Below are 20733 nucleotides of genomic sequence, written 5' to 3' on the forward strand. Positions count from 1 at the left end.
AAACATGCCCAGCTCCCTTAGCCGTTCTTCATAAGGCATCGTTTCCAGGCCTTTGACCATTTTGGTTGCCCTCCTCTGGACCCGTTCCAGTTTGTCTGTGTCCTTCTTGAACTGTGGTGCCCAGAACTGGACACAGTACTCCAGGTGAGGTCTGACCAGAGCAGAATACAGCGGCACTATTACTTCCCTTGATCTAGATGCTATACTCCTATTGATGCAGCCCAGAATTGCATTGGCTTTTTTAGCTGCCGCGTCACTCTGTTGGCTCATGTCAAGTTTGTGGTCAACCAAGACTCCTAGATCCTTTTCACATGTACTGCTCTCAAGCCAGGTGTCACCCATCTTGTATTTGTGCCTCTCATTTTTTTTTGCCCAAGTGCAATACTTTACATTTCTCCCTGTTAAAATTCATCTTGTTTGTTTTGGCCCAGTTCTCTAATCTGTCAAGGTCGTTTTGAAGTGTGATCCTGTCCTCTGGGGTGTTAGCCACCCCTCCCAGTTTGGTGTCATCTGCAAATTTGATCAGGATGCCCTTGAGTCCATCATCCAAGTCGTTGATAAAGATGTTGAATAAGACCGAGCCCAAGACAGAACCCTGTGGCACCCCACTAGTCACTCTTCTCCAGGCTGAAGAGGAACCATTGATGAGCACCTTTTGGGTACGGTCAGTCAGCCAGTTACAAATCCACTGAGTGGTAGCATAGTCAAGTCTGCATTTTACCAGCTTCCTTACAAGAATATCATGGGGCACCTTGTCAAATGCCTTGCTGAAATCAAGGTAGGCTACATCCACTGCTTTCCCTTCATCTACTAGGGTTGTAATTCTGTCAAAAAACGAGATCAGGTTAGTCTGACATGACTTATTTTTCAGAAATCCATGCTGACTATTGGTGATCACAGCATTCCTTTCTAGGTGCTCACATACTATTTGCTTAATGATCTGCTCCAGAATCTTCCCTGGTATTGATGTCAGACTGACTGGGCGGTAATTATTTGGGTCCTCTCTTTCCCCCTTTTTGAAAATAGGGACAACATTTGCCCTCCTCCAGTCTGCCGGGACTTCGCCTGTTCTCCAGGAATTCTCAAAGATGACTGCCAATGGTTCTGAGATCACATCTGCCAGTTCTTTTAATACTCTTGGATGCAGTTCATCTGGCCCTTGAGACTTGAATACATCTAATCTAGCCAAGTATTCTTGTACTATCTCCTTAGTTCTTCTGGGCTGTGTTTCCTCTGCTGAATCATTTGCTCCAAATTCTTCAGGTCAGGCATTGTTTTCTTTATTGGAGAAGACTGAGGCAAAGAAGGCATTGAGGAGTTCAGCCCTTTCTGTGTCCCCTGTTTGCATTTCACCATCTTCTCCTCTGAGTGACCCCACTGTTTCTTTCTTCTTCCTTTTGCTACGAACATACCCATAAAAGCCTTTTTTGTTGCTTTTAACCTCTCTAGCAAGCCTGAGTTCATTCTGTGCTTTAGCTTTTCTGACTTTGTGTCTACACGTGCTGCCTATTTGTTTGAATTCCTCTTTGGTGCTTTCCCCCCTTTTCCATTTTTTGTACACATCCTTTTTTAATCTTAACTCAGTTAAAAGTTCTTTAGATAGCCACCCTGGCTTCTTTAGGCACCTTCCATGTTTCTGTCTCATTGGTATTGCCTGAAGTTGTGCTTTTACTATCTCCCTCTTAACAAACTCCCAGCCATCATGAACTCCCTTTCCTTTTAGTATTACTGTCCATGGGATCTCACCCAGCACTTCCCTAAGTTTTATGAAGTCGGCTTTCTTAAAGTCAAGAAATTGAGTCCTAGTATGCTTGGCTGCTCCTTTCCGCTGTATAGTAAACTTCAGAAGAGCATGATCACTCGCGCCTAATGATCCTTCCACTTCTACCCCACTAACCAGGTCATCAACATTGGTTAGGACCAGGTCTAAAATGGCTGTTCCTCTTGTTGCTTCTCCCACTTTCTGGACAACGAAGTTGTCTGCAAGGCCAGTGAGGAATCTATTTGACCTTATGCTCTTGGCTGAGTTTGACATCCAGCAAATATCCGGGTAATTGAAGTCCCCCATTACTACTATCTCCCTTCCTTTTGCATGCTTGGCCATCTGTTCCAGGAAGGCATCATCTATGTCCTCCGTTTGGCTTGGGGATCTATAGTAAACTCCCACAATGAGGTCCCTGTTATTCATCTCTCCCTTAATTTTGACCCAAATGCTCTCACTTTGGCTTTGAGGTTCTAAATCTTGGATCTCTTCACAGGTATACACATCCCTGACATATAACGCCACTCCTCCTCCTTTCTTGTCTGGTCTGTTTCTCTGAAATAGATTGTATCCCTCCATTATTACATTCCAGTCATGGGACTTATCCCACCAGGTTTCAGTGATGCCTATTATGTCATATTTAGTTTGCTGTACCAAGAGCTCAAGCTCATCTTGTTTATTACCCATGCTTTGCGCATTAGTGTACAGACATTGAAGTCCATTAATCATTCCCCCGTGTCTCTTATTTAAGGATTTTTTCCTCCCACCACTAGGTCTGCGTGCTGTTTGCTCCATTTGGTCTATGACATTTGGATGATCATCTTCATCAATTGATAGACTCCTACCTTCAGGAGCACTGTCTCCCTCCCCCACGTTAGTCAGTTTAAAGCCCTCCTGATGAGGTTTCTGAGATTTTTGGCAAAAACATTCCTCCCAACTGTTGTGAGGTGCAGCCCATCGCTTGCCAGAAGTCCATCTTCAAGAAACTGCAGTCCGTGATCTAAGAATCCAAACCGTTCCTGTTTACACCATTTGCGAAGCCAGCTGTTCACTTCCACTATTTTTCGCTCTCTCCCTGGGCCACGTCGTTCAACTGGGAGGACAGATGAGATGACAATTTGTGCATTTAATTGCTTCAATTTCCTGCCCAGAGCCTCATAGTCTCTCTTGATCTTCTGGAGGCTATTGCTTGCAGTGTCATTGGTTCCCACATGAACCAAGAGGAAGGGGTATTTGTCAGTGGATTTTATGATTCCTTGCAGTCGTTCAGTTACATCTTGGATCTTAGCCCCGGGGAGACAGCACACTTCCCGAGACATCTTGTCAGGCCCACAGATCACTGCTTCTGTTCCCCTCAGTAGGGAATCCCCTATCACCACTACACGCCTCCTCTTAGGTCTGGTCGGGGTTCTTTCGTGAGCTGTCCGTTCCAAGGTCGCCTGCACATTCCCTGAGGACTGACTTTGCTGCTCGTCTTCATATACCTGATCGACTGTAACGAGGGAGAGATCCTCAAATGGAGTCTGCTCTTCGTCTTCCATTCTAGGGGAGAGGACCTCAAAGCGATTGTATATTTCTAAACAATCAGAGCGAACCCTGGGCCTCCTACTTCTTTGCGTCACGTTTCTCCATATATCTGGCTCCTGTGTTGGTGAACTAGCCTCCTTCTCAGGGGAGTCCCCTGTCTCCTCCTTGGTGGAGACGGTGTGCTCTGTTGCTTCCAAGAAGAGCTCCAGCTCTCTGATTCTTTGGAGCGTAGCCACACGTTCCTCCAGTTGCTGGACTTTGTCTTTTAGGAGGGCAACCAACATGCAATTGCTGCAGGTAAAGCTGTCTGCAACCTTTGGCAAGATGGCAAACATTGTGCAGGAACCGCAGGCGACTGCAGCTGTTCCCTCACTCTCCATCTTGAGAACGTGTCGTTGGAGCTGGCTACAGCGGTACTCCATCATAAGAAGCGTGAAGACAGGACAAATAACTCCCCCCCCAAAAACCTAGGTTTCCTCCAACAAACGTTTGAGACTATCTCCCCTAAATCTAAAGATGGATCAAACTGCTCCTCCCACAGCTAATCACCTGCCTCAACAGAAACCCTGCCCCCTCTGACCTTTGCACAGGGAGAGCAGCTAATCAGCCACAAGAAACACACACAGGAGAAAAACCCTTTTTGCTCCTTCTTCAGCCGCTGCCCTGCAAGCTCTGATCTTTAATCCAGACATTATACAATGCTTTCCTGACAATATGGTTTTTAAAACCTTTATGAGCCACATTCTGGCTTCTCTTTTTTATTGCATTTTGTTGTATCAAGAACCCTCTCATAACGGCTTTACTTGCATCCCAGATTACTCTTTTTTCAACACTGGTCTTCAGGTTGATCTCAAAGTAGTCTCTCAATGTTTTTTGGGCCTTTTTATGGAATTCTTTATCTCTGAATAGGGTGTCATTCATTCTCCATCTGAAGGTGCCAGCTGTTGTTTGGTTCATTTCCATCTTCACGGCGTTATGGTCAGAGCATGTTTTGGGGCAGATTTCCACTTTTTTTAATCTTTGGTGCCAATCCTCTAGTAACCCATATTTGGTCAATTCTAGTCCAGGTCATTTTGGCTTCAGAAAAGAAGGTTCCCTCTCTCTCAAGGGGATTCTTTGTTCTCCAGATGTCAACCAGATCCATATTGTCAGTCAATTCAAAGAAAGTTTTTGGTAGTCTTCCATCCTTCGATATCACTTGTCTTTGCGCTTTGTCCATGTTTGTAGAGACAACTCCATTCATATCTCCCATCAAAATTACATTCCATTCTAAAAAGTCCAGCAAGGTCTCATGCAACTTCTTAAAGAACTCAGATTTACCTTCATTCGGTGCATAGACTCCTACAATCAAAAATTTCTGTCCTTGGATTTGAATTTCAATTGCCAGATATCTTCCTTGTTCATCTTTAAATATCAATTTCGGCATCAATCTGTCTTTTGCATATATAACAACTCCTCTTTTTTTCACTCTATCAGATGAGACAAATTCTTGTCCTAATTTTTTGTTAATAAGTAATCTTCTATGTGCTCTCATCACATGTGTCTCTTGTAAGCAAATTAAATCCAATTGTTGTTTGTTTAATATATGAAATACATTCTTCCTCTTCCGAGGAATGTTCAAACCATTACAGTTCCAACTCAGAAGTCGCAAAGCCATGATGGGGTTATTTACTTACTCCTCCTACAGCTTCTAATTGTTGTTCCTCTTCTGTCGGTGGCTGCAATCCAAACGATAAGTTCGCTAAGTCCAGGATTCCTTTTCCCGATGATGTTGGTTCCTCTCCAGCTTCCACCTCCTTCACAAGATCTTCTTCGTGTTCTCTCAAAAATTTGTCTTTGTCACTCGGTGTCTTGATTCTTATTTTTTCCCCTCTGTATTTAAAAGACAGGCCTTGAGGAAATTCCCATCTAAAGAAGATTCTGCTTTTCTTCAATAATATAACCAGCTCTCTGTAGTCACCTCTCGCATCTAGAATAGGCTTAGGTATATCTTTAAAAAATCTCCACAGAAGAATCTTCAATTTCCAATAATTTTTGGTAGTGCAGATTCAGAATTTTATCTCTTTCTTCCTTTGATCTCAAAGTAATCAAGCAGTCTCTTGCCTTGTTCTGTTTTTGTCTTATTCCAAGTCTAAATGCACTCACAATCTTTACTTCATCCTCTTCTAGGCCCTCTTGCCAAAAGTCAAGGAACTCTTTTGTAAGAAAGTCCACCAAATTATCCTGTTCTTTTTCTGGTACAAATCTCAATCTTAGATTCCGTTCTTTCCTTTGTAGGTCCAGCATAGCAAAGGACAAATCATGGTCCGCCAGTTTCTTAACAACCGGTGGTATTCTCTCTTGTGTTGCAGTTGCAAGCTCCTTTGCCTCCTCGGCAATTTTCCTAGTAGTTGCTGATTCTTCTAAAAGTTTCTCTATATTTTGAGCATTTGCGTTAACTTGTGTTCCCAATTCTTTTATGCTTGAAGTATTCAAATCAAGTTTTGCTGAAATCTCAGCTACATTTTTATTTGTTTCTGCAACTTGTTTACTTGTATCACTCTCTTGTTTCGTGAGAAGTTCCAAAGATTGATTTATTTTTTCCAATGCTTTGGTCAAAACACCTTCTGATGACATAGTTTTAGATTTTGTTTGTGAGGCAGCAGCTGCTCCTGTCAGTGAGGCCCTTCTTTGCTGTGAGGTATCAACTCTGTATTGTCTGCCGGATCTAAGACTTTTCTCCTGAAATGATTCTCTTTCTTTTGTCATTTGCCATGCCACTATCATGCCCAGCCAAGGTCAGTCTCAGGCTTGAGAGTTTGTTTTCAATAGGAAATTTCCACTGGCTGGGCTTCTAGTAGCTTAGTTGTTTCAAAAAGTAACAAAGTCTCCTCTAGGGGGGGAGTTCCCAACTTAGTTTCACAGTCTTTTGAAATAAAGATACTCTTTGCAAATCCCCCCTAGTTCTTCTTACAAAGAGAGAGAAGCCCTAGTCCCAGCTCTTTTCTAAATAGTTGCAGATATGTAACAGTTTTAAAAGGCAGTCCTCAAATATAGTATCTTTCAACAAAGTTCAATAAAGTTCACAAAGTTATTCCACAATTCAGAGGTCTTTATCCCTTTCAAGGCTGTCCTCCCTCAGGATGCAAAGACAATGGATATAGTTTCCCTTCTCCTTTCATGCAGGTAATAAACTTTCAACAGGAATTCTCCCCCACCGCTCCTGCTGGCTAAGTGGGGGGTTAAATCTTGCTTTTTGTCAATGGGTTACACTTAGGCAAGATACAGTCTTCAAAGGTTACAGTTTAGCAGTCTCTTTGCTTTGCTATGTCTACAGATCGGGAAAGGCAGACTTCCTTTTTGTACCTTTTCCCGTGACGGAATTTATAAAATTCTTAAGTCCAATTTAAGCTTTTTAGTCCTACTCACGAGTAGTTGTTTTTAAGTGCAATTTGCCGGAAGAAATCAGCGCTCTCCGATAATGGTGATGCGGCTTCGCTCCACGGACTGGGTGACAGCTCTCAGTGCCGCGCTCCCCCCGCGCCGTTCCGAAGCCTTTAAAAAGGCTCCTTCATGGTTTGGGGAGACCCCTAAGGCACCCGCCGAGCCTCCTTGTTCGCAGGCTTCACTGCCTGCGATTTCTAAGGGTCCCCGCTTTGCCGTAGCAGCAGGACCCGAACCCACGGAGCAGACTTCTCTCAGAGCTCCGGGAGAAGTCCGCCATTAATCGCTGGCGCCGACCGGAAGTCTGATGGGAGGGCGTTCCACAGGGCGGGCACCACTACCAAGAAGGCCCTCTGCCTTGTTCCCTGTAGCTTCGCTTCTCACAGTGAGGGAATTGCCAGAAGGCCCTCGGAGCTGGACCTCAGTGTCCGGATAGAACAATGGGGGTGGAGGCACTCCTTCAGGTATACTGGGATGAGGCAGTTTAGGGCTTTAGAGGGCAGCACCAATACTTTGAATTGTGCTCAGAAACATACTAGGAGCCATTGCAGGTCTTTCAGGACTGGTGTTATATGGTCTCAGCAGCCACTCCACTAGTCTAGCTGCTGCATTCTGGATTAGTTGTGGTTTCCGGGTCACATTTAAAGGTAGCCCCACATAGAGTGCACTGCAGGAGTCCAAGTGAGAGATAACCAGAGTATGCACCACTCTGGCGAGACAGTCCCCGGGCAGGTAGGGTCTCAGCCTGCGTACTAGATGGAGCTGGTAGACAGCTGCCCTGGATACAGAATTGACCTGTGCCTCCATGGACAGCTGTGAATCCAAAATGACTCCCAGACAACGCACCTGGTCCTTCAGGGGCACAGTTACCCCATTCAGGACCAGGGAGTCACCCAAACCTGCCCACCATGTCCCCCCAAAACAGTACTTCTGTCTTGTCAGGATTCAGCCTCAATCTGTTAGCCACCATCCATCCTACAACTGCCTCCAGACACTCACTGTGCTGGTCCTGGGGGGAGGTTACCGTGAGGCATGGTCAGAGTCCGGTCCTGGGTCAAGGGTCTAGAGAAAGTCTACAAAGGGTGAAGTGGGATCCGAAACAAGAAGCCGGGCGTGGTCGGGAACTCCGGAAGAACAGGACTGGGTGCTGGCAGAAGCAGGTTTCCAGCGACGTTGCTCCCGCAACCTGGGACCGGGCTGACTGGCCTTTATCTTCTCTGAGGCCAGGGGCGGTCCCGGCCCACAGGTGACCTGCCTCTCCTGGCCTTAAGGCTAGCACTCCTCCTGAGAGAACCCAGTTCCCTCCGCCTCTCTGCCCTGAGCCTCTGCAGCTCAGGAGAGGCTGGAGGGTTACTGGACCCAGGAGGAGGCTCACCTTCCGCTGACAGGGCTGGGAGAGGCGCACCTGTAGGCAATGGGTCCTCAATCATCTCTGGAGCCCGAGTGGATTCATCTGGTGTCTGCTCCTGAGGATCTGGCACAGGTGCAGGTGCTTCAGATTCAAGGCCCTGCCCCGGCTCAGCCGGCCCTGGAGGCAGGGACTCCTGTGCAGGCTGGGATTCCTCCGGTTCAGCCTCTGAATCAGATTCCCAGGCCATCACACTCACACAGGACCTTCATCACCTTCACTGGTTCTGATTTAGAAGAGAGAGAGAGCTGGGTATCATCCGCATACTGATGAACACCCAGCCCAAACCCCCTGATGATCTCTCCCAGCGGCTTTATATAGATGTTAAAAAGCATGGGGGAGAGGACAGAATCCTGAGGCACCCCACAAGTGAGAGCCCAGGGGTCTGAACACTCATCCCCCACCACCACTTTCAGAACACGGCCCAGGAAGAAGGAGCAGAACCACTGTATAATAGTGTCCCCAGCTCCCAGCTCCTCTAGACGGTCAAGAAGGATGCTATGGTCAATGGTATCAAAGGCCGCTGAGAGATCCAGCAGAACTAGGAAACAGCTTTCACCTTTGTCCCTAGCCTGCCAGAGATCATCAACCGGTGCGACCAAGGCAGTTTCAGTCCCATGATGAGGCCTGAATCCTGACTGGAAGGGATCCAAATGGTCTGCTTCTTCCAGGCGTGCCTGGAGTTGTTCAGCAATCACACACTCAATCACCTTGCCCAAGAATGGAAGATCTGAGACCGGGTAATAGTTGGCCATATTGTTGTTGTTGTTTAGTCGTTTAGTCGTGTCCGATTCTCCGTGATGCCATGGACCAGAGCACGCCAGGCACTCCTGTCTTCCACTGCCTCCTGCAGTTTGGTCAAACTCATGCTGGTAGCTTTGAGAACACTGTCCAACCATCTTGTCCTCTGTCGTCCCCATCTCCTTGTGCCCTCCATCTTTCCCAACATCAGGGTCTTTTCCAGGGAGTCTTCTCTTCTCATGAAGTGGCCAAAGTATTGGAGCCTCAGCTTCACAATCTGTTCTTCCAGTGAGCACTCAGGGCCGATTTCCTTAAGAATGGAGAGGTTTGATCTTCTTGCAGTCCATGGGACTCTCAAGAGTCTCTTCCAACACCATAACTCAAAAGCATCAATTCTTCGGCGAGCGGCCTTCTTGATGGTCCAGCTCTCACTTCCATACATCACTACTGGGAAAACCATGGCTTTTACAATACGGACCTTTGTTGGCAAGGTGATGTCTCTACTTTTTAAGATGCTGTCTAGGTTTGTCATTGCTTTCCTCCCAAGAAGCAGGTGTCTTTTAATTTCGTGACTGCTGTCACCATCTGCAGTGATCATGGAGCCCAAGAAAGTAAAATCTCTCACTGCCTCCATTTCTTCCCCTTCTATTTGCCAGGAGGTGATGGGCCAGGTGGCCATGATCTTTGGTTTTTTTTTTTTGGTTTTTTTTTGATGTTGAGCTTTAGACCATATTTTGCGCTCTCCTCTTTCACCCTCATTAAGAGGTCCTTTAATTCCTCCTCACTTTCTGCCATCAAGGTTGTGTCATCTGCATATCTGAGGTTGTTGATATTTCTTCTGGCAATCTTAATTCTGGCTTGGGATTCATCCAGCCCAGCCTTTCGCATGATGAATTCTGCATATAAGTTAAATAAGCAGGGAGACAATATCCAGCCTTGTCGTACTCCTTTCCCAATTTTGAACCAATCAGTTGTTCCATACCCAGTTCTAACTGTAGCTTCTTGTCCCACATAGAGATGATGTCTCTACTTTTTAAGATGCTGTCTAGGTTTGTCATTGCTTTTCTTCCAAGAAGCAGGCGTCTTTTAATTTCGTGGCTGCTGTCACCATCTGCAGTGATCATGGAGCCCAAGAAAGTAAAATCTCTCACTGCCTCCATTTCCTCCCCTTCTATTTGCCAGGAGGTGATGGGGCCAGTGGCCATGATCTTCGTTTTTTTTGATGTTGATCTTCAGACCATATTTTGCGCTCTCCTCTTTCACCCTCATTAAGAGGTCCTTTAATTCCTCCTCACTTTCTGCCATCAAGGTTGTGTCATCTGCATATCTGAGGTTGTTGATATTTCTTCTGGCAATCTTAATTCTGGCTTGGGATTCATCCAGCCCAGCCTTTCGCATGATGAATTCTGCATATAAGTTAAATAAGCAGGGAGACAATATACAGCCTTGTCGTACTCCTTTCCCAATTTTGAACCAATCAGTTTTTGAACCAATCAGTTGTTCCATATCAAGTTCTAACTGTAGCTTCTTGTCCCACATAGAGATTTCTCAGGAGACAGATGAGGTGATCAGGCACACCTATTTCTTTAAGAACTTGCCATAGTTTGCTGTGGCCTACACAGTCAAAGGCTTTTGCATAGTCAATGAAGCAGAAGTAGATGTCTTTCTGGAACTCTCTAGCTTTCTCTATAATCCAGCACATGTTTGCAATTTGGTCTCTGGTTCCTCTGCCCCTTCGAAATCCAGCTTGCACTTCTGGGAGTTCTCAGTCCACATACTGCTTAAGCCTTCCTTGTAGAATTTTAAGCATAAACTTGCTAGCGTGTGAAATTAGTGCAATTGTGCGGTAGTTGGGGCATTCTTTGGCACTGCCCTTCTTTGGGATTGGGATGTAGACTGATCTTCTTCAATTCTCTGGCCACTGCTGAGGTTTCCAAATTTGCTGGCATATTGAGTGGAGCACCTTGACAGCATCATCCTTTTAAATTTTAAATAGTTCAGCTGGAATACCATCACTTCCACTGGCCTTGGTATTAGCAGTGCTTTCTAAGGCCCATTTGATTTCACTCTCCAGGATGTCTGGCTCAAGGTCAGCAACCACACTACCTGGGGTGTGTGAGCCATCCATATCTTTCTGGTATAATTCTGCTGTGTATTCTTGCCACCTCTTCTTGATGTCTTCTGCTTCTGTTAGGTCCTTACCACTTTTGTCTTTTATTATGGTAATCTTTGTACGAAATGTTCCTTTCATATCTCCAATTTTCTTGAACAGAACTCTGGTTTTTCCCATTCTATTGTTTTCCTCTATTTCTTTGCATTGCTCGTTTAAGAAGGCCTTCTTGTCTCTCCTTGCTCTTTTTTGGAAATCTGCATTCAATTTCCTGTATCTTTCACTATCTGCCTCACATTTTGCTTGCCTTCTCTCCCCCGCTATTTGTAAGGCCTCGTTGGACAGCCACTTTGCTTTCTTGCTTTTCATTGGGATGGTTTTCATTGCTGCCTCTTCAGTTTAAGCTTGAATTTTGCTATAAGAAGCTGATGAGCTGAGCCACAGTCAGCTCCAGATCTTGTTTTTGCTGACTGTATAGAGCTTCTCCATCTTTGGCTGCAGAGAATATAATCAGTCTGATTTCGATGCTGCCCATCCCATCTGGTGATGTCCATGTGTAGAGTCGTCTCTTGTGTTGTTAGAAAAGAGTGTTTGTGATGACCAGCTTGTTCTCTTGGCAGAACTCTATTAGCCTTTGCCCTGCTTCGTTTTGAAGTCCAAGGCCAAACTTGCCAGTTGTTCCTTTTATCTCTTGACTCCCTGCTTTGGCATTCCAATCCCCTTATAATGAATCATAGAATCATAGAATCATAGAGTTGGAAGAGACCACAAGGGCCATCGAGTCCAACCCCCTGCCAAGCAGGAAACACCATCAGAGCACTCCTGACATATGGTTGTCAAGCCTCTGCTTAAAGACCTCCAAAGAAGGAGACTCCACCACACTCCTTGGCAGCAAATTCCACTGTCGAACAGCTCTTACTGTCAGGAAGTTCTTCCTAATGTTTAGGTGGAATCTTCTTTCTTGTAGTTTGGAACCATTGCTCCGTGTCCGCTTCTCTGGAGCAGCAGAAAACAACCTTTCTCCCTCCTCTATGTGACATCCTTCACATAGAGAAGAACATCCTTGTTTGGTGTCACTTCTATAAGGTGTTGTAAGTCTTCATAGAAATGCTCAATTTCAGTTTCTTCAGCACCAGTAGTTGGTGCATAAACTTGGATTACTGTGATGTTAAAAGGTCTGCCTTGGATTCATATAGAGATCATTCTATCATTTTTGAGATTGCATCCCAGTACAGCTTTCTCCACTCTTTTGTTGACTATGAACGCCACTCCATTTCTTTTACGGGATTCTTGCCCACAGTAGTAGATATGATGGTCATCCGAGCTGAATTCCCGTCTGTTTTAGTTCACTGATGCCTAGGATGTCAATATTTATTCTTGCCATCTCATTTTTTATCACATCCAACTTACCAAGGTTCATGGTTCTTACATTCCAGGTTCCTATGCAATATTTTTCTTTACAGCATTGGACTTTCCTTTCGCTTCCAGGCATATCCACAACTGAGCGACCTTTCGGCTTTGGCCCAGCCGCTTCATCACCTCTGAATCTACTTGTACTTGTCCTCCGCTCTTCCCCAGTAGCATGTTGGACGCCTTCCGACCTGAGGGGCTCATCTTCCAGGGTCATAACTTTTATATGCCTGTTTTGTCCACAGAGTTTTCTTGGCAGGGATACTGGAGTGGTTTGCCGGTTCCTGCTCCAAGTGGATGACATTTGGTCAAAACTCTCCCCTATGACCTGTCCATCTTGGGTGGCCCACATGGCATACCTCATAGCTTCTATGAGTTATTCAAGCCCCTTCGTCACAGCAAGGCATTGATCCATGAAGGGGGTTGGCCATATTGGCTGAGTCTAAAGATGTTTTTTTAAGAAGTGGTTTGGTGATCGCCTCTTTCAGCGGGTCTGGGAGGGCTCCCTCACAAAGGGAAGCATTCACCACCCCACAGAGCCCATCGCCCAGCCCTTCCCAGCTCACTTTTATGTGCCAGGATGGGCAAGGATCAAGGAGACAGGTGGTCGGTTTCACTTGTCCAAGCAGCCTGTCCTCATCTTCAGGGGTAACAGATTGAAATTGATCCTATACAACTTGACTAGACAGCACTCTCTCACTCCCATGGTAGAGTCTACCTCTGGTAGAGTCTACCTCTTTCTGAATCCGAGCGACTTTATCTGCAAAAAAAAACTTTGCAAAATATTGTAGGAGATTTTGGGGTCCTTACTGGGCCCCAATGGCGAAGGTGGTTCCGTTACATTGTGAACCACCTGAGAGAGTCTCCTGCTGCTGTTTTCTGCAGATGCAGTAGAGGCGGTGAAGAAGGTCCTTTTTGCTGTTGCTATCGCCACTTGGTAGGCTCGATGTTGAGCTCTAACCTGTGTCTAGTCCGATTCAGAATGAGTTTTCCACAATGATAAGGAAAAATTTAAAAAATACTGGGAACCCTTTATGTTGTATTTACAGAAATACTGTAAAGAAATGGACTCACTAGCAGGGTTTGATTAAACACTTACAAGTGAGAAAATAAGACCAAAGGTTAAGTAAGGATAACATGGAACAAAATTGAAATGTAAGATGTAATTATGAAAGAAATTTTGACATAAAACTGAAAAGAAATTAAGAGCATTAAGGTATATGAATATAAAAAGAAAGGGAGGGTCTGCAAAATGTCTTGGGCTGGCCCTGCAGGGCTGTTTGGGTGAACAGGTTGCTTTTCCTCCATGTCCTGTGGAGAAATTGTGCAAAGACCCAACATGCAAGTTCCATCTTGCTGCCCCCCCCAGCCCTCCCGTTGGGCACATACCTGCAGCTCTCTGACCTCTCTTGACCCTCTCAGTCTTTCAGCTCGTTCACCTTCCAGGACCTGACAGGCAACATCACCTTTCAATCGTTCATCTGACAGCTCCGTCGTGAGGTCTATGATCTGAAGTGGGGGGAAGAAATGCAACAGGTCGCATGAGGCAGCTCTGAACTTGCTTCAATCAGGCAAGCGGGGGTGGGGGGGCGTTGTGCAGTCAAGGGCTCCCTCAAGCATTCCTGGTGTTCAGAAGCACCCAAAATTTAAGCTGCTTTCTTCTTGTTGTATTGCAGGAGATTGGACTGGATGACCCTTTTGGCCCCTTCCATCTCTACGATTCTATGATTCAGTGTCTTTCATTGCTCTCCATTCGACCCCAGCAGAATCCAGAATGAGCTAAGGCTGCAAATGTTCTTTTTCCAGAGATAAAAAGTAAAGCCTCCCCAAGGCCAAACCCTTCACGCAAGTCCCACTCTCTCCCCAATGCATTTTCAAGGACCCCAAATGAAGCAATGACAATGAGGAAGCCCCACGTCTGGGTCTCCATTAGGCTCCAGATGCTGCTGACAATATCTAGGGACCCTGGGAACAAGTGAAAATACATTTCCCATGGTTCCCAACATCCCTAGAGCAAACTGGGGAAAGGCAGGTTAGCCCACAATGGCCTTTATGTAAATAAACAAATTAGCATCTATTTCTATAAGTTAGCTTGTGCAAATATTACACAAATTTCTGCGGTGTGTGTGAGTGAGAGGGAGGGAGGGAGGGAGGGAGAGTGTCGTGGGACAGAGGGAGATATGCCTAAGTGGCCACCTTAAGTGAACCTGAGTCTGGATGGGTTGAGGTGGAGTGAACTAGGAGAAATCCCTTCTGCAAAATAAATAAATACAGTGGAAAAACGTTATTCAAAAGCATAGACTTCTGCATAATAAATACAGAGCCAGTTGTAACTTCACTTCAGGGTTGGGGTGCCTACTCTTTAGAGCACCACCCCGCTTCCTGGTGAGAGCTCAAACACTCTCCCAAGTTTCTGGACAGACTTGGAAGGCGGTGGGGTATAAGATTCACTGCTTTGCACTTTGATATTATGGCCAGCCAATTTATTGGAGCTTTCTTGTCCCCCTGTGACATTTGGGGAGCACAGTGTTCTCTCTGAAAAGTGTTGCAGCCACTGCTGTGAATATTTGCCCTCCCTTTCTGTGATCCCCATAAGAGTTATCAGTGAGAATGGTTAAGAGTGGTAGACTCGTAATGTGGTGAACTGGGTTTGCGACTCCATGAAAGGGAGTTCATGATGGCTGGGAGTTTGTTAAGAGGGAGATAGTAAAAGCACAACTTCAGGCAATACCAATGAGACAGAAACATGGAAGGTGCCTAAAGAAGCCAGGGTGGCTATCTAAAGAACTTTTAACTGAGTTAAGATTAAAAAAGGATGTGTACAAAAAATGGAAAAGGGGGGAAACCACCAAAGAGGAATTCAAACAAATAGCCAGCACATGTAGACACAAAGTCAGAAAAGCTAAAGCACAGAATGAACTCAGGCTTGCTAGAGAGGTTAAAAGCAACAAAAAAGGCTTTTATGGGTATGTTCGTAGCAAAAGGAAGAAGAAAGAAACAGTGGGGTCACTCAGAGGAGAAGATGGTGTAATGCAAACAGGGGACACAGAAAGGGCTGAACACCTCAATGCCTTCTTTGCCTCAGTCTTCTCCAATAAAGAAAACAATGCCAGACCTGAAGAATTTGGAGGAAATGATTCAGCAGAGGAAACACAGCCCAGAATAACTAAGGAGATAGTACAAGAATACTTGGCTAGTTTAGATGTATTCAAGTCTCCAGGGCCAGATGAACTGCATCCAAGAGTATTAAAAGAACTGGCAGATGTGATCTCAGAACCATCTTTGAGAATTCCTGGAGAACAGGCAAAGTCCCGGCAGACTGGAGGAAGGCAAATGTTGTCCCTATTTTCAAAAAGGGGAAAAGAGAGGACCCAAATAATTACCGCCCAGTCAGTCTGACATCAATACCAGGGAAGATTCTGGAGCAGATCATTAAGCAAACAGTCTGTGAGCACCTAGAAAGGAATACTGTGATCACCAATAGTCAGCATGGATTTCTGAAAAATAAGTCATGTCAGACTAACCTGATCTCGTTTTTTGACAGAATTACAAGCCTGGTAGATGAAGGGAATGCAGTGGATGTAGCCTACCTTGATTTCAGCAAGGCATTTGACAAGGTGCCCCATGATATTCTTGTAAAGAATGGCTACCACTCAGTGGATTTGTAACTGGCTGACTGACTGAACCCAAAGGGTGCTCATCAATGGTTCCTCTTCATCCTGGAGAAGAGTGACTAGTGGGGTGCCACAGGGTTCTGTCTTATTCAACATCTTTATCAATGACTTGGATGATGGACTCAAGGGCATCCTGATCAAATTTGCAGATGACACCAAACTGGGAGGGGTGGCTAACACCCCAGAGGACAGGATCACACTTCAAAACGACCTTGACAGATTAGAGAACTGGGCCAAAACAAACAAGATGAATTTTAACAGGGAGAAATGTAAAGTATTGCACTTGGGCAAAAAAAATGAGAGGCACAAATACAAGATGGGTGACACCTGGCTTGAGAGCAGTACATGTGAAATGGATCTAGGAGTCTTGGTTGACCACAAACTTGACATGAGCCAACAGTGTGACGCGGCAGCTAAAAAAGCCAATGCAATTCTGGGCTGCATCAATAGGAGTATAGCATCTAGATCAAGGGAAGTAATAGTGCCGCTGTATTCTGCTCTGGTCAGACCTCACCTGGAGTACTGTGTCCAGTTCTGGGCACCACAGTTCAAGAAGGACACTGACAAACTGGAACGTGTCCAGAGGAGGGCAACCAAAATGGTCAAAGGGCTGGAAACGATGCCTTATGAAAGAACGGCTAAGGGAGCTGGGCATGTTTAGCCTGGAGAAGAGGAGGTTAAGGGGTGATATGATAGCCATGTTCAAATATATAAAAGGATGTCACATAGAGGAGGGAGAAAGGTTGTTTTCTGCTGCTCCAGAGAAGCGGACACGGAGCAATGGTTCCAAACTACAAGAAAGAAGATTCCACCTAAACATTAGGAAGAACTTCCTGACAGTAAGAGCTGTTCGACAGTGGAATTTGCTGCCAAGGAGTGTGGTGGAGTCTCCTTCTTTGGAGGTCTTTAAGCAGAGGCTTGACAACCATATGTCAGGAGTGCTTTGATGGTGTTTCCTGCTTGGCAGGGGGTTGGACTCGATGGCCCTTGTGGTCTCTTCCAACTCTATGATTCTATGATTCTATGATTCCTCCACATGCAGCTGCTGGGTGACCTTGGGCCAGTCACATTTCTTTGAAGTCTCTCAGCCCCACTCACCTCACAGAATGTTTGTTGTGGGGGAGGAAGGGAAAGGAGAATGTTAGCTGCTTTGAGACTCCTTGTTGTTGTTTAGTCCTTTAGTTGTAAAGGACTGATATAACGTATTTTTAAAGTTTATGATTACTTTTATACTCCACCTTCCCTTGAAGCAGCTCAAGGCGGCACACACAATTCTCCCTCTCCCTATTTTATCCTCTGCCCCGAGGTCACCCAGTGAGCTTCATGACTGAGCAGGGGCTGTTTGAACCCTGTTTTTCTAAGTCCAAGTCCAGCACTCTAATCATTCCACTGAGATTTTTAGTATTACTTTCATTAATATATGCATTTAGTATTTTGACAGAGAGCTGTGCTTGGTATGCATATTGTTTCAGGAGCGTAAATTTAGGAAGGTTTACATTTTAATGGAAGCCAAACCAAATATCTTCACCATCCCTAGGGAGTGATTACATTAGAAATGTTCAATCCAAGTCGGTTTTCTTTTCTGCCCCATCATAGTTGCTTTTGGGATTCTAGCTGCTCCCTTCTCTAGCACACCTTCATGGGAACACAGCGTATGGGGCACAGGAAAGGCCATAACTCAGCTGCAGAGCATGTCTTCAGCAAGTCCCTGGTATCCAGGGGGGCATAGCATGGGGGCTGCTAGGGTGAGCGCCCCAGGCCCATGGGGGGGGGGGGGCGTGCTGCTCATGCCACCCTCCCCAAGCCAGCCCTGTGCCACTTTATGATCAGATCCCAGCCTCCCAAACGGCTCAGGGAGGGAGGTGTGAGAAGGATGCAACAGCCTTGCACCCTTCGATCCCAGCCTGAATTGGGTGTGCTAGGCATCTCCATTTGGCCAAACCGCCCTCATGTGCCCCCCTGACATCACAATGGCTTCAGGAATAGATAAAATTCTGACTGTGCCAAAAGGGAGATCAGCGGTTTCAGGCGTGATCACGGAATAGTACTTCCTCCTGAGTTAATAATAATAATAATAATAATAATAATAATAATAATAATAATAATAATAAATTTTATTTATATCCCGCCCTCCCTAGCCGAAGCCGGGCTCAGAGCAGCTAACAACAGTCAACAGTTTTAAAACACGTAAAATGACAGAAATAAGGTGGGTCCTGGATACATACAGTAGTTTTCCAAGTGTCAGAGGCAGAGGCACGAAGTTGCATCTTGAGCATTTGCCAGAAGCTGAGTGTAGACTAATCTATACTGGTGAGTTAAATGTTAAAAATGTGTGGTAAAATGTGGCACCAGAGAGCACTGCAGAGCAGTGATCTGTTGCCAATGAGAAATTGCATTGGGGACTATAGTTTTTTAATAGTGTATTTTAAATAGCATTTTCCAGATCAGTGTAAATCCAGCCTGTATTATGAAGGTGCTAGATGCACCTCTGTGGGAAGGAGTTCCACAGCCCAGGGTTGCCATGGAGAAATGCACACTAAAAAGCTGCTGAATTTTCATTAGGACTTCTCTTTTTTTTAATGTGAACTGTGCACTGCTCTGGTTTCACCAGAAGCAGCTTAGTCATGCTGGCCACATGGCCCGGAAAAACTGCTCCCTCGGCCAGTAATGTGAGATGAGCGCCGCAACCCCAGAGTCGTTCAAAACTGGACTTAACTGTCAGGGGTGCCTTATCTTTACATTTTTGTGCAGATCTGAACAAAATGGACAGAAACTGAAATTGCCAGGGCCACCCATCCCTGCAGGCTCTGCCATCCAAAGTTTGGGAAAACAGAGGAGTAATTATTATGCATGTTGCATTCAACAAGAGGCCTGTCACATTTCGATGTACAACCATGTCAAGCACAGTTTCACTGCTGCAACTTGTTCTCCCAAAGGAGGTTGGGAGCCACTGCTGCAGATGAGCCTTTTCAGGTTGATTCAGAAAGTCTCTTCATTTCATTTATTTAATGAGAGCATTAAATAAATTATTTAATGTTTATTTAAATTAAATTAAATTAAATTAATTATTTAAATTAAATAAATGTTCACCCAAAAAAATCTTCCAGAGCAGCTTACACACAACCAGCAAAAACAAGACAGTGCCTGCCTGCAGGCCCAAAACTAAAAAAGCAGAAAGGAACAGGGAAGGAAGGCAGGGGAGAATCACTCTCAAATGCCAATTCCTAAACAGTTGTTCTTATAAGGACCAGTTTGAATTATTGTTGTGTGAATTAAGAAAAAAGCAATCTTTGTTTAAACACCTCCAGTGAGGAAGAGTCCACTGCCTTCATTGGAGGTTTTCAAGCCGAGGTTTTAGCTGAGATTCCTGCATTGCAGGGGGTGGACTAGATGGCTCTTGAGCTCCCTTCCAACTCTACAAATCTATGATCTTGCAACCAGAAGCAAGGACAGAACCTCACACGGTTTCTATTTCTGACCTTGCTTTCCAGCTGTTCTGTGCTCTGCCGAAGCTCCTGCCGTGAAAGTTCTGAATTTTCCAATTTCTTTCGCAGCAATGCCAACTCCTCCTAAAAATGGGGAGAAAGAAGAAAACACACCCTCTTTGAGCCTTCCTGTACCCTCCATTTGTTTATAGGCTTTGATTCTGTACTTCTCCCCCTCTCAACTGTAAAATCTTTGACTGTATGCTCCTTTTAGGTAGATACCCCCCTTTTGCTTTGCTGTACCTCATGATGTACTTTGATAGTGCAGTATGGATAGAAACTATACATAAACATGAGCACAACAGGGTATGGGAGAATGTGATGCTAGCATCCAATACCAGGATGAAGGTCTACCAGGCTTATGTGTTGAGCACGTTGCTTTATGGAAGTGCAAAACAAGGATGTGCTCTCACAAGCCCACATTCCCAGCATGTTCACACTCCTGTCTCAGTGATGTCTACACTAGCTTGGTCATATCCACAGAATGGAAGATGTCAGGATCCCCAAGGACGTGCACTATGTGGAGCTGACTTCAGGCACCAGGCCAACTTTGTGTTACAAAGATGTCTGCAAACATGACATGAAGGCTGGCAATATCAACCATGTCATGTGGGAATCCCTTGCAGACAACTGACCGTGCCAGGAGACACACAAACAGGTGACCAGAGGTGGAATAACTGCAGAGAGAAGAAACACCCTGGTGCAATTGCAGCAGCACAACTGGACGCCTTCCTCTGCCCCGGCTGAAACAAAACATGTCTCTCCTGCATTGGTCTCTACAGCCCCAGAAGGCTATGTAACCTTCTAAGAGCTTGATCTCACCCCCCCCCCCCGCCAAGGCACCCTGCTCCACTGTCTCCAGAGAGAGACAGATGCCAGCAGAATACAACATGCATGCATAAATGACAACACTATCCTAGACAATTACGTCCTTGAGCGCCACCAGTTCTACATGCTACATAGTGACAGGATGGTCACAGAATAATTCCCTGATTACTAGTCACCATCACATTATGGAAGGTGTGTGTGTGTGTGTGTGTGTGAAAGAGAGAGAGAGAATGCAGTTGTGTGCTTCAATGATCCCTAGTTGTGTGTCTGGGGTGTGTGCAGGTACAACCACAATGTATACTTCAACAGCACCACCAATGCTGCACCCACTTCATGCAATGAGTCTTGGAGGCGATGGGACCACC

At 45.4% G+C, this 20733-nt stretch overlaps 1 protein-coding gene across 2 annotated transcripts in view; it reads right to left on the minus strand.

Annotated features, from left to right (window-relative positions):
• The window catches only part of MYO18B (myosin XVIIIB), a 275393-nt gene that overhangs the window by 134707 nt on the left and 119953 nt on the right, over nucleotides 1-20733 (minus strand). For both annotated transcript variants that reach the window (XM_081842590.1, XM_081842591.1), the window contains 2 exons: nucleotides 19535-19624; nucleotides 13771-13890 (listed from right to left, as the gene is read on the minus strand). In XM_081842590.1, coding sequence (XP_081698716.1) covers nucleotides 13771-13890; nucleotides 19535-19624 — 210 coding nt within the window. The remainder of the gene's footprint in view (nucleotides 1-13770; nucleotides 13891-19534; nucleotides 19625-20733) is intronic.

Source organism: Podarcis erhardii, assembly GCF_964252035.2.
Source record: "Podarcis erhardii genome assembly, chromosome: 15".
Lineage (NCBI taxonomy): Eukaryota > Metazoa > Chordata > Lepidosauria > Squamata > Lacertidae > Podarcis > Podarcis erhardii.